The 13808-nt window shown below is 38.7% G+C and overlaps 1 protein-coding gene across 1 annotated transcript in view; it reads right to left on the bottom strand.

Moving 5' to 3' along the window:
• The window catches only part of RAD18 (RAD18 E3 ubiquitin protein ligase), a 108261-nt gene that overhangs the window by 5824 nt on the left and 88629 nt on the right, over positions 1-13808 (bottom strand). The window contains exon 12 of the mRNA XM_034996916.1: positions 5356-5418. Coding sequence (XP_034852807.1) covers positions 5356-5418 — 63 coding nt within the window. The remainder of the gene's footprint in view (positions 1-5355; positions 5419-13808) is intronic.

Raw genomic sequence — 13808 nt, 5'->3', positions numbered from 1 at the left:
TACTCCTTGGTACTTCCCCAAGGGCACTGAAAACTTATTTCCACACAAAATCCTGCACTTTGTTTTTAATTAGAAGATTTTATATATTGTATATATATCACTTTAATCATAATTGCCAAAACTTGGAAGCAACCAAGATGTCCTTCAGTAGGTGAATGGATAAATGAACTGTAATACTCCAGACAGTGGAATATTATTCAGCACTAAAAAGAAATTCCACGAGGTTTTGGAAACCTCAAAAAGACATGGGGCAATCTTAAATGAATATTACTAAGTGAAAGGAGCCAATTTGAAAAGGCTACATACTGTAGGATTCCAACTAAACGACATTCTAGAAAAAATAAAACTATAAAGACAGAAAAAAATCAGTGGTTGTCAGGAACTTGGAGAGAAGGAGAGATGAACAGGTGGAACATAAAGGATTTTTAAGGCAGGGAAACTATTCTGTATACTATAATGGTGGATACATGTCATTATACATTTGTTAAGACCCATACACTATAAAATACAAAGAATGAACTCTGATGTAAACTGGAAAAAGAACGTTAGAGGCCTCATACTAGCTGATTTCATGACATTATAAAGCTGCAGTAATGAAGACAGTGTGTGTTACTGGTGAAAAGACAAACATATAGATCAACAGAGCAAAACAGTGATTCCTGAAATAGACCCACACATATATATCCAATTGATTTTTGATTAAGGTACCAAAGTTATTAAATGGAGAAAGGATAGTTTCTTCAATAAATAAAGCTGGAACAAATGGAGACCCACATGTAAAAGAGAAAAATTGAATTTCAATCCATACTGTGCACCATTTATAAAAATCAACTTGAAATAGATTATAGACTTAAATGTAAACCCTAAAACTTCTAGAATGTAACAGAACACCATTGGGTTAGGTAAAGATTTCCTAGGTAGGACACAAAAAAGCACCATATGTAAAAGAAAAGAAAAAATTGATAAATTAGATTTCATCAAAATTTAAAACTGCTCTTTGAAAATCACTATCAAGAAAATGAAAAGGCAAGCCATAAAGTGGAAGAAAATATTTGCAAAACACGTTTCTGATAAAGAACTCATAAATCTCAAAAGTAAAAAACCACCCAATTTACTAAATGGGCAGAAAATTTGAGGAAGCACTTCATCAAAAGACATAGGGATGGCAAATATGCATGTGAAAGAAGTTCAACATCATCAATCCTTAGGGAAACGCAAATTAAAATGACAAAAAAAAATACTACTATAACTCTATTAAAATGGCTTTAAAAACAAAGAGCATAACCAAGTACTGGCCAAGATATGGAGCAACTAGAACTCTCATCCATTGCTGGTGGAATACAGCTGGGCAGTTTCTTATCAACTGAACATACACTTACCATATGATGCCATTCCTAGGTATTTACCAAAGAGAAATGAAAACTTATGTCCACACACAATACTGTACTCAAATCCTTCCAGCAGTTTTATTCGTAATCCCCCAAATCTGGAAACAACCCAAATATGCCCATCAGCTGTTGAATGGGTAAACAAAATGTGTTGCAAAAGAATTCTCATGGGGTTAAGATGAAATTCAGATTAACAGAGAAAATTATTCTTTTCTGATTTTATAAGAATATTAGAGAAAGCTATTTCCTCAAATTCCCTCTTTAAGGCACTATGAGATAAAGAGTTAAAACAATTCGTAAGTGAAATCCTTATCCATTCACAGGGGCTTGAAGCCACAGGAGCTGTGTCACTAACAGCTAGAATCCATTACTGAGTGCATTCAGATCTAATAAACACTGACTGACATATTCACTCACTCATACACTTTCTGAATGCCCATTATGGGCCACCCAGGCACTATGCTACACACATGAAGATGCAAGGTCCAATGCCCATGCTCTCTAGAAAGGCAATCAAGTGGTAAGTGCAGAGTGCGGCAGGAGCAGACTCAGGGGCTTCTGAATGGAACGGTGGAGAAAGGAATGACAATTCCCATCTAGAGGAGGAAAAGGGAAAAGGCAACTGAGGCAGAAGCAAAGGCACCGAAACAAGGTAACAGGACTCTCTGAGGTGACCGTGAGTAGTTCAGCTTAGCTGAAACAAGGAGTTGTGGGGTGCAGAGGGGATGCACGCATATGAAATTCCACGAGCCAGTAGGTAGGCTGGGGCCATGACAGTAAGAGCCTTGGATGCTGGCGAGTCCCTGAAGGACTTTAAAGTCCAACAGGAAGAACAAAGTGTGTTTCATATCTCACCGGCCGAATGAACTGTAACGACTAGAGGCAGCGAGGCATGGACGGCTGTTGCAGCAAAGCTAGAGAGAAGAGCAAAGGGCCTGTAGCCAGCCGTGGCACAAAGGGCTGACGGAGATATCACAGAGGGCCTGCGCAAGGTGGGGGCCCCAGAAGCAGCATTAGCAAACCTGGGACCGTGTTAAAAATGCAAACTATTAGGCTCCACCCCAAATCTACTGAATCACTCTTCGAATTGGGTAAAGCCCAATAATCTGTGCTTTAACAAGTCCTTCAGATGTCTGTGATGCATATGTAGGTCTTACCTATATGAGTTTTGCAGCTGACTGAATATGACAGGTCAGGGCAAGTGAGAGGTTGAAAATGATTCCTAGGTGTCTGGCTTGAACAGTGGGGCAGACTATCATACTCCATTCACTGAGAGAGGGGACAGCAGAGGGCCAGCAGCTCTGGAGAGAAGGGACTTAGACTCTCTGGGGCAGACAGATTTTCCTCACATTTTATATATTAAACAAACTGAAACCTAGAATTGTGAAATGATATACCAGGACCATTTCTCTTACTGTTTTCATCCTGTTTGATGTAAATATATTTTATAGATCAAAACAGTAAGATGAACCAGGGCGCCTGGGTGGCTCAGTTGGTTAAGCGACTGCCTTCGGCTCAGGTCATGATCCTGGAGTCCCTGGATCGAGTCCCGCATCGGGCTCCCTGCTCGGCAGGGAGCCTGCTTCTCCCTCTGACCCTCCCCCCTCTCATGTGCTCTCTCTCTCTCATTCTCTCTGTCTCAAATTAATAAATAAAATCTTTAAAAAAAAAAAAAAAAAAAACAGTAAGATGAACCAGTATTTACAGACATAAGAACCCAAGGCCAGTCTGTAGAAAATAGTTTTTGGTTTTTTGCTGCTTATGAAAATATTGTTTTATATGGAGCACTATGTTGCTAATAGAACCTCTCAATCATTTATGGAATTAAGAGAAAGAGAATTGGAACTGAAATAGTATGTTCTAGGACTACCATCTCAAATATGCCACTTGTGGTACCACAAAACATGCCTCTAAGCTTAAGATATAGAACTGCCAATTTTTGTTTAAAAGTAAAGCTTATGGAGGCTTTTCCTGATTCTGCCTCTAAAGCTACATTATGGCATAAGCTTGTTTGAACTGTTCTATGCTCAGCTGAAGTCAGGAGGCCTGGATTCTGATCTTGGCAGTGCCACTAACTAGCTGTGGACCTTGACCTGGTCAATTTACCACTCTGGAGTCCAGCTTCCTTCTCTATAACATGAAGGGATTAGATGAGATGAACACTTAGATCCTTCTAGCTGTAACATTCATTATCTATGAGGATCAATCGATGCGCTTGGTCTTCTAAGTGCTTTCTTATGATGACTTTTGGAGGCCATCGTTACTGAGAATGGGCTTGGGTGCAGGAACTCTGGCTACAATGTGTCATAGCCATTGGTGTCAGGCTTAGTTCAGCATGAACAGGATGGTTCCTGGTACAAGAGGAAATAGTTAGCTAAGCAGTGGCCTTCTTTCCCAAAATGCAAAGTTAAATAATGCTTAGGTGAGAGTAATGTAGCCAAAATCTCAAACTTTCATAAAACATTACTGTTTGAACCACCAAATATCTCATTGGCCTGATAAACCTCCTCATAATGCTTTCCCTGGATACAGCACACTTCCCATTCTCCCAGTGATTCAGCTATGAAACTACAAAATCTCAGCACAGTGAACTTCTCCTTCTTTGTAAAGACAGTATACAGCTTAATGGTCCAAAGGGCTGACTTTTGGCACATTGGTTACAATCTTAGCTCCATCACTTACCACTTATTGCTGAGTGACCTTGGGATGGAAATTTACCTCTTCAAGCCTCAAAGAGGCTTAAAAAAGGTGAAGAGGTCAACAGTATCAAATCTGCTAAATCAATGAAGGTTTTGACTATGGATTTAGCAACATGGACGTCTTTGATGACCTTAGTGAAAATGATTTCAGATGAATGATGGAACTGGCTGAGAATGTGGAAGAGTAAGTGGAGATAAGGAAGTGGAAAATGCAGGTAGAGACCATCCATTAAGAAAGGAAGGAAAGATACAACAGTGGCTGTAGGATGAGATGGAGTGAGAGGAGAGACTGAATGAGTTGTTATTTGTTGCTTGGCTAGTTTTAAGATAGAAAGATTTAAGCAGGCTGAAAACCCAATGACAAAGATACAGCTGAGAGGGAGAGGTTGCCAGACAAAGAAGGTTCCTGACAAATGGGTAGGAATGAGGGAGGAGGAATTAGCCTCTGATAAGACATCCCTTTATTATAAAAGGAGGCAATTATAAAATGAGGAATAAAATATGTACCCATATAGGCACATTTATACATTTGGTGTTGGAAAGATGAGGACTCCCACATAATGGCTTCTATTTTCTCTACAAAGGAAAAGAAAAGGTCTCCAGCTGGGGGTGCAGCCACTGGAAAGATGTGAGGTTTCAAATAATCCTTGTGAAGAACCAGACAAAGAAATGACCACAGAAACAGTAAAACTTCCAGGCAGTTTGGAGGGCCCACTGAAGTGTAATCACAAAATTACAGTGGAACAAAGCTTCCCCATTGTACTGCAGATCACTCCTGCAGGTGGAGATTGAGAATGTAATATTCTCTGGCATTGTTCCTTTCCTCCTTACCTACCAGTAGGGCCTGGAATAGGTCCCCTCCACCACTCTAATTTCCCAGCAGATTCCTAAATGCTAGCTGGAGAAGGAATCAAACTGCATTTATTCTACACTAAACACTTTTGACTGGGAACATCTAGGAAAGGACTCAAAGTTTTATAAACACTCTGAGCCAGTGCTTACGGCTAAACTGTTAATTTCTCACTGGAACAATCTGTCTTTAGAAAAACAACTTCTGACAAGTAATCAGAGTTATTACAGTGGGATTCCCTTTCTAAGCAAAAATGTATAGAAACAAACAAGTAGTAAACTGGAAATCTTTACCTTAATGTGTGTGAATTATTACCTTCTTAAATCAGAAAGCACAAATATTCTTTTGTTTGAAAATCAACTGCATGGAATTATAATTTCTCAAAGTAGACACTTATTTCTTGATGATGAGAACTCACCTATGTGATGCTTCCCAGGCTTCCTCTTCTTCTAAAAGATCTCTTATGATGTCTGAACTGGAACTAAAAGGACATGTACATCAATATTGTCAGACAATAAAAAGACCATATGGTTCCATTTATATGAAATTCTAGAAAATGCAAACTAATCTCTAGTGACAGAAAGCAAACGAACAGACCAGTGATTACCTGCAAGGGCAGGGGGTGGGCAGGAGTGATTACAAAGTGGCACAAGGAAACTGTGGGAGTGGATACTTTCATCATCTTGATTGTGAAGATGATTTCACAGCTGTATACATGTATCAAAACTCATCAAACCGCGTGTTTTAAATATTTGCAGTTTATTATACATCAATTTCAATAAAGGTGTTTAAAAAACTTAATAAACCAGCAATAATAAATAAAAAATCATTAAAGCTTAAATAAATCTGTCAACATAAAACCTGCATTCAAATACAATATAGTCGCAAGCCTTTTTAATCTCCCATGGCAACCAAAGATCAAACTGTGTTTTAAAAACTGCACTCTAGTAATAAGATTCACAAAGAGACATTAAGTTCCTAAGTGGCTTTTAGTCCCTTTGTAGCCAAAGTAAAGTAAAATTTAATTAATCTGAACTGTGCTAATAATGGAATTCGTTAAAATGCAACCTGGCTTAAAGTGTTGCATAATCTTTGGTCTATCTGCGCAGGGTACAGGGTAAAATAAGGTTATAGAGGGCATATATTATTTCTTTAAAAGAAAAAAGTGTTCCAAGGCTTTTAGCATCTTGTTCTTACCCAAATAAATTCTTACTAAATAAATGAAAAGAAAAAAAAGATGTACATCAATAGCAAAAAAGCATTTCTTTAGGCATCCAAGACAAAGAATGTGAAGGGCATTACATGAGACAACTCAGAAACAGGAGTCACTACCCCAGGGTGGAGAAGGCTAAAACAATGGAATAACTTTCTCCTGGATGAGAAACAACAGGATTGGATATGTCTGTGTCAGTCATCTTCTAATGATACTCAGATAACAAAAGTCTAAAAATTATGGAGACATAAAGTGCCAATGAATCATTCTCAACAGTTACTGACAAATGACTTTGAAGCAATGTTTGCCTGTGGTGCATGAAAACAAGGCAACAACCATCAATCAGTACTGCTCTGTGCCAAATATTGTTTTCAAGGGGTACTGCCCAAATCCCAAGCCTCTCAAGGAGCTATATGCAGGAGCCCTTCTGACTATGGTTCACATGTATAATGGCCTGTGTGGGGCGATTCCATGTAGTGACCCTCCAATATAGCTAGCTCAGTGGTTCGCAGGCATTTCAGGATAAGGATCCTCATACATTTAGTATTGGTGGCTTGAGAAAATACATAATAACAAAGTATTATAAACTTAGTAATACTTTTAGTCTATATTTTATTCATTACAGTGGCACATGCTGGACAGTGAAAAAACAGTAGTACCTGCATTTGTGAGACACTCTTATTATGTCTAAAGAGAATTCTTTTTTTTTTTTTTAGATTTTATTTATTTGAAAGAGAGAGAGCATGGGGCGGGGGGCAGGGGGGCGGTCAGAGGGAGAAGCAGGCTCCCCGCCAAGCAGGGAGCCCGACCCAGGACTCGATCTTGGGACTCTGGGATTATGACCTGAACCGAAGGCAGACGCTTAATAGCTGAGCCTCCCAGGCGCCCCAAAACTGAAGTTGTTTTAATGTAGCTTTTTTTTTCTCTTCTCTCTCCTGTCTGATACCATCACCCACTCTTCTTTACCTGGACAGAGCTAAGGCAGTGTTTCTCAACCCTTTTCCTTATCGTTCCCCACCTAAGGAGTTTTTTAGACTTTTTCTTTTTTCATAATCGCCCTTCCATGAGATTTTTTTTTTTTAAAGATTTTATTTATTCATTTATTTGAGAGAGAGAGAGAGAGAGCACATGAGAGGGGGGAGGGTCAGAGGGAGAAGAAGACTCCCTGCTGAGCAGGGAGCCTGATGCGGGACTCGATCCCGGGACTCCAGGATCATGACCTGAGCCGAAGGCAGCCGCTTAACCAACTGAGCCACCCAGGCGCCCTCCATGAGATTTTAATACTGAAATATAATGTGTACCTGTTTATATATTATATGTGTCTGTGTATATATATGCTTTATACACAGAATAGGTTGGTTTTTTGTTTATGTGTGTGTGTGTGTGTTTTGGTCATCCAGCCTCCTCGCTGCCAAGAACCAAGTTCCATCCACTAGGGAGCTCCTATCAAGAACCCATGAGCTAAGGGAATGGGGGTTAAAGGGTGGTCATGCAGCTCTGGGTCCTGGTAGGTGTCACAGGGCTAGAAGAAATAAAGTGTGCTTTTTGCCAACACCCCCAACACACACATACAATTTTTTTTTTTTTTTTAAACAGGAAGGTTACAAAGCATCCCTCCTGTTCTAGCTAAGTAAGCAGGAGATAGCTAGGCCTGTCAACTAACCTAGTAGTCTTGTGGTCAGTTTACCTAGGGGCTTTCAAATCACCAGTAGAAATCACTGATTTGTTAAAGGAAAATATTTGCGGTACATTAGTGACATAAACCTAAGCAGTTTTTGCTACACTACCTCAGTGAAAACAGATGGTAGAGGAGGTTCACAAAAAACACTTCTCAAAAATGGTCTGCAATCTCCTCTTGCTCTGTGACTTCAATACCCCTGACCAGACATGCTACCCAGTTCCCGACTTCCTCAGTTCTCGCCACCTTCCCTTCCACCCCAGCTTAGTCACTGACCTGACTGACATACACTTTGGAAGGTCTGAACTTTACCTACAGTGATGTTTCAGGATTATCTGCTATATCTGCTACTCCGATTCTAGTCACCACTAAGAAACTGAAAGTTGGGGTGCCTGGATGGCTCAGTCAGTTGAGCCTCATATTCTTGATTTCAGCTAAGGTCATGATCTCAGAGTTATGAGATCAAGCCCCAGATCAGCTTCCGTGCCGGGTGTGGCGCCTGCTTAAGATTCTCTCTCTCCCTCTTCCTCTGTCCCTCACCCCCTGCCCCCAAAAAACAACTAAGAGTTGACGCTAGTACAATTAAAACTGCAGAGAGACTCGTTGGTTCCTTTTCAAAGTAATGCATTCACCATATTCTAGTTAAAAACCGCCTTCCCAAAATTATACATACAGTTTCACAAAAGGGATTTTACAAACAGACAACTGGGCACAACAGTCAGTATTACTAAAAATAACACCAACGGAGCTCTTCCTTGTGGATAGAAGTAATTAATATTTTTGAAGTCTTAGTCATTTTACTATGCCTTGGAGATCAAAAATTGCTTTCATATACTTTCAAGACATCTAAAAAATCCTCCACAGGAGAAAATAAATTGCTCACTCTGGTATACACGGGGTCAGAACATGTACGAGCCTACACAGCTATAGCTTTTCATTCTCAGACAAGAACTTTGTCAGAGTAAATTTGAGCTCCTCTGTTATTTGGGTTTGAACATTCTGGAAGACCATGTTTTAAGAAGCTGGATGAATATGAGGTCAGGTACATGAAAGTCACAGCTCTCTATATAAGGGTGTTTAAACTGTGCTCTCTGATGTTACCATTAGTCCAGGCTAGAGCAGAAATTATTCTATAGATTAAATACACATGAGAAGGACTCACGGACAAAAATATTAATCTTGAATTCTATGGAATTCCCAACCTCTGTTCAGGAAGATTCTAGTAGATCTATTTAGAACACCCACACTTAATTTTCATACCATTTAACCTTTATTTTCAGCTCAAACTTTCAGAAGTGTAAGCTAAACTGTTTTTGGTTTGTTGGGCTTGGGCCTAATTGGTCTTTCTATAATGTTTTACTCTTGTTATTCTCTCACCAAAAGCAGTAGCACAACATTTTAACAGGCAAAGGAAAACACTTTTTGCATATTTCTTTTGCAGTATCTTATTTCATCTTACTAGTCAAGATTTTACCACGAAAGCTGAAAAGATGCCTAACACCTCTCACAATGGTATGACTGATAAGACTACCCAGAGGATAAGAAATTACAGATTTTAGCGTCAAAGAGAGTTGAGTTTCAGGGCTGTTTCTGTCGCTTAATATGTAATACTGGGCAATTACTTAGTCTTTCCAAGTCTTAATATTCTCACGGGTAAGGTCAGGATGGTAACACATGCAGTTCATGGGGATATTTTAAAGATTAATCAATATAACATACAGAATGGTTAGCATAGAGCTTAGCACATAGTAAGTGTTCAATAAGTAATGCTTCCATTTTCATATAACCAATCTGGGTCTGAATTACATGAATAACTGCCTCAGCACTATGCTTCCATTTGCGCTAGGAACCCTGATCACTATGTGCTCTATTTTAATCTCTGATTTCCACTGTTTCTATGACACCAGAGTGCAAATTCATCAGAACTTGTTATTTATTCAGCATGGCAGGTACACAAGGTACCGTGGGGCAGAAAAAATGCAGCATCTGCTATAAAAAATCCTGTGGATTAAAGATTACTTATAAGTGGGAGTTTTCTATTATCTAATAGTTATTCCACCACCCTCCCCCACAAGCCCAACTCTTCTCATAATTATGGCATTAACCTGAGAGTGCTTGAGTATATCAAACCCAAAAACTCCTTAAGTATAGACCACTGGAGGACTGATGGAGAGCACACAGTGCCACCAGACAATGGTATTTAACTAAATGCTGCCGGCTCCCATGAATCCTTCCTCAAACCCTTCTTTTTAGTAATTTGTTCTTATTCTACGGGGTAAGTAGCAGCTTATATGCCTACTATGTTAGCAGCAGGCTAACAGTAAAATGTTAGAACAGTAAACATCCTATGTTCAAACAAGAAATCATTCAATGTTGACCATGACAAAAAAAAAAACATTTTTTGAGCAACTACTTCTACAAACCACTGTAATAATTCACCAAATGTGCATTAGCTTTAATGCATATAAGCAGCCTAGGTTTTATCTCCACAGATGGACAAAGGATCAGAGACATTAATTAAAAATTAATTAATTAAATTAATTAATTAATTAAAAAAAAAAACAGGGATATGAATGCAAAGCTCATCTTCTTTTTACCACACTGTGCTACTTCAAATAGTTGCAGAATGAAAAATGCTATTAATCTACAAGAGTTAAAAAATACTACTTCCTCCTATACACTCATCAATAAGGTTTATCAGACAACCATCAACAAGGCTCATGGACAAAGCAGAGCTAAGAGTTTCACTGCTCTCCATTACATCTAGAAAAATATAAAAGGAAGCTAGCTTCAGATACAAGAATAAGAATTTTTTATCAAGTAAAACATGGTAAATCCTTAAGAAGAGATGAAGCAAACCGTACCTAAAACTAAGGTTATGTTCAATTTACAAAGCATTCACAACATATAATCATCTCATTTGTTTTTTAGAATCACCCAGGGAGGTTAACCCGACAAGAAACTATCCTTCCATTTTATCAACAGGCCAAGTGAAGCCCAGGAAAATTGATCCAACAACCGGCCACATGCCGGGGACCATTCTAGAGTCAGAAAACCATGACTGAGATGAACTTCCACAAACAAAAACGCCTGCCTGCTAGGTATGGGGATCTCACAGACACACATATATTTCAAGGACTTGATGTCATAATATCTTAGGTGAGGATACGTTCCCCCGCAGAACAATGTTGCATTCATCCGAAGGACAGTAAGCTCATTTATCACCTAGTTTAAGCTCTTCTGAAAACACAAAAGATGTGACAGAACTATTCTATGTCCCCACATTTCTCTAAAAATTTCAACAAATAAAAATCACCACCTGAAACACGGTGAACCATTTAGCTTTCAGAGGTATTTTGAAGTTTATAAATGTTCCCAGAAAAAAATGCTACAATAAAGTACAAGCAGTAATGTATATTAGTAGAAAAAGATTTTGTGGCAACATTAAATTCAATAAATGTCACATTCTTAAAAGTTAAAAAACCAAATGTAATGTCAACTTTCCAAAAGCAACCATGAATTTTTAAAACTACAAGGTATCACTGAATTATAGTAACATAACTTATTGTTTACCTCGATGTTTTCTTTAGATACTGTTTTCTCTTGACCAGAAACATAAACTTATTTAGCAATTTTTCCAATAATCCCAATGTCCCCTAAATTATAAAATCTTATTAATATCTTTGTCTTACATTACTGCCTGCATCATCAAACTTCATTAACCAATTTATAACATTGAAGATAACAATGATTTCCAAAACTTTATTTATTTTAAGATTTTATTTATTTATTTGACAGAGAGAGAGAGAGCACAAGCAGGAGGAGTGGCAGGCAGAGAGAGAAAGAGAAGCAGACTCCCCGCTGAGCAGGGAGCCCAACGCAGGACTCGATCTCAGGACCCTGGGATCATGACTGCCTTTGGCAGACGCTTAACTGACTGAGCCACCCAGGTGTCCCCAAAACTTTATTTTAAAGAGTACAGCCTCTTTTCTGTTTAAAGTAGATTAAGATATTTACAGGGTTCAAAATCAAAATGACATAAAAAGATGCACACTGAGAAGTCTCACACTCTCCTCACTCCCCTGCCAACCCATTCCCCCCTTGTCTCCAAAATGTAATCACTTATTAGTCTGTTTATTCTTCTGGTGTTTCTTTATGAAAAACCAAACAAGGGGCACCTGGGTGGCTCAGTTGGTTAAGCAACTGCTTTCAGCTCAGGTCATGATCCTGGAGTCCCGGGATCGAGTCCCACATCAGGCTCCTTACTCAGCAGGGAGTCTGCTTCTCCCTCTGACCCTCCTCCCTCTCATGCTCTCTGTCTCTCATTCTTTCTCACACAAATAAATAAAATCTTAAAAAAAAAGAGAGAGAAATAAAAGGACATTAGGTTAATTCCAAATGTTGGAATCCTCTTGGCTGTCTGGAAAAATTCAATTTCAAAATACAATTAAACATGTATGCTTATGTTTTACTTACAAACTTAAGAAACAAAAGAAGACATCAACTCTGAGAGTCTAATGTAGGGGAAAATTTTTTTAATTAGCAAAATTTTCACTGCTACAACTAGATACTGAATCAAACTCTCAAGTTAAATGGCAGGGGGGCAAAATCATGATGCTTCATTTTGTTTTGATTCTTTACATTGTCAGCAGTATAATGACTGATACAAATAAAATACTGAAAGATAACAAGGTCATGGTAACAGGTTATGAAATTTAGCTCCATAAAGAGAAATAAACTAAAAGACAAGCAACAATGCAAACATGAAAATTTCCTCTAAACTTAAGAAGCTTTCATCTCATTATAAATTTCTTTGATAACAGGGACCAAGGGGCTGGATATGAAGCTCATAATGAGACTAGCATGTCTTCTGCAGAGCCAGGCCAACTTCTACATCATCTATCCACCCGTCCACCCTGAGAAGGCACATTCAACTGTGCAAATGTGGGAAGCCTGGCCAATACCAATCACGAAAATTCAATATTAAGTCAAAGTTCAGGCCATAAAACTCCAGTCTCATGATAGGAGGAGGAGAAGAATTTGAAAACTACCTTATATTGCTGGATTCTAGGCAGTGGACACTGAACCTCCTGTGACTCAGTTCCCAATAAAATGAAGTGCTTCACTAAATGATCTACTGCATAAGAATTATCCCTCCAAAACTGTACTTACACCAAATTTTAATGTTCTGATACATACTCTTAATTTTGTATTTGTACTATTACCCATACTCCAATAACACATTCTAAATGGCTCTAATAAAATGTGCTTACTAGGACAAGAGAAGCCTACTACAGCACACATTAATGCAATATTAAAGGCTTCTATAATTGACTTCTGTAGAATTGCCTTTACAAAAAGGCTTCTGCACTTGAGGCCTGTTACGCTTTAACACTCAAATCTCTTTGAGATACAAGAACAATGTGCACTACTCATGTGGTAAAATCAAAGGAGGAAGCGAAATCAGCAATTTTAAATTTTGTGACTGTTTGTGTGGGAATAAAGAGAACAGAGAACATGTGCAAATTAACACTGCAGGTCCTAACAAGGCAACCGTACAATCTATCATCTAAACCCAGACACTCTGGAGAGTACTATAGTGTGCTATTAATAATGACGCCAGGACGAGAAATGGAAACCAGCCCATCACAGGGAAATCAGAACATATGATTATTCTATATCTAACTGATATTTTGAACAATTCCATTAAAATGCTAGTAGCAAAGGAAGCAATGGTGCCTAAGACAAAAGTCCTGCTGCAACTAGCGTTGTCATCGGGGAAAAACCTGGGCTGAGAATTACTGGCTTCCACTTTATCCACTGACTTTGGGTAAGTCCCCTAACCTGTCCAGGCCTCCATTTCCTTACCTGTGGTATGAAGTTACTATATTTAGTGACTTCTTGTGTTACCTTCAAACTTGAAAATGTTTGTATTCTACCCTAATGTGTCTTTTCCCCAGGTTCTGAAGGTCTCCAAGGA

Source organism: Mirounga leonina, unplaced genomic scaffold, assembly GCF_011800145.1.
Source record: "Mirounga leonina isolate KUSES-001 unplaced genomic scaffold, KU_Mleo_1.0 Mir_94, whole genome shotgun sequence".
NCBI lineage: Eukaryota > Metazoa > Chordata > Mammalia > Carnivora > Phocidae > Mirounga > Mirounga leonina.
Note: the sequence above shows the minus strand (reverse complement) of the source record. Positions and strands in the feature narration are given on the sequence as shown.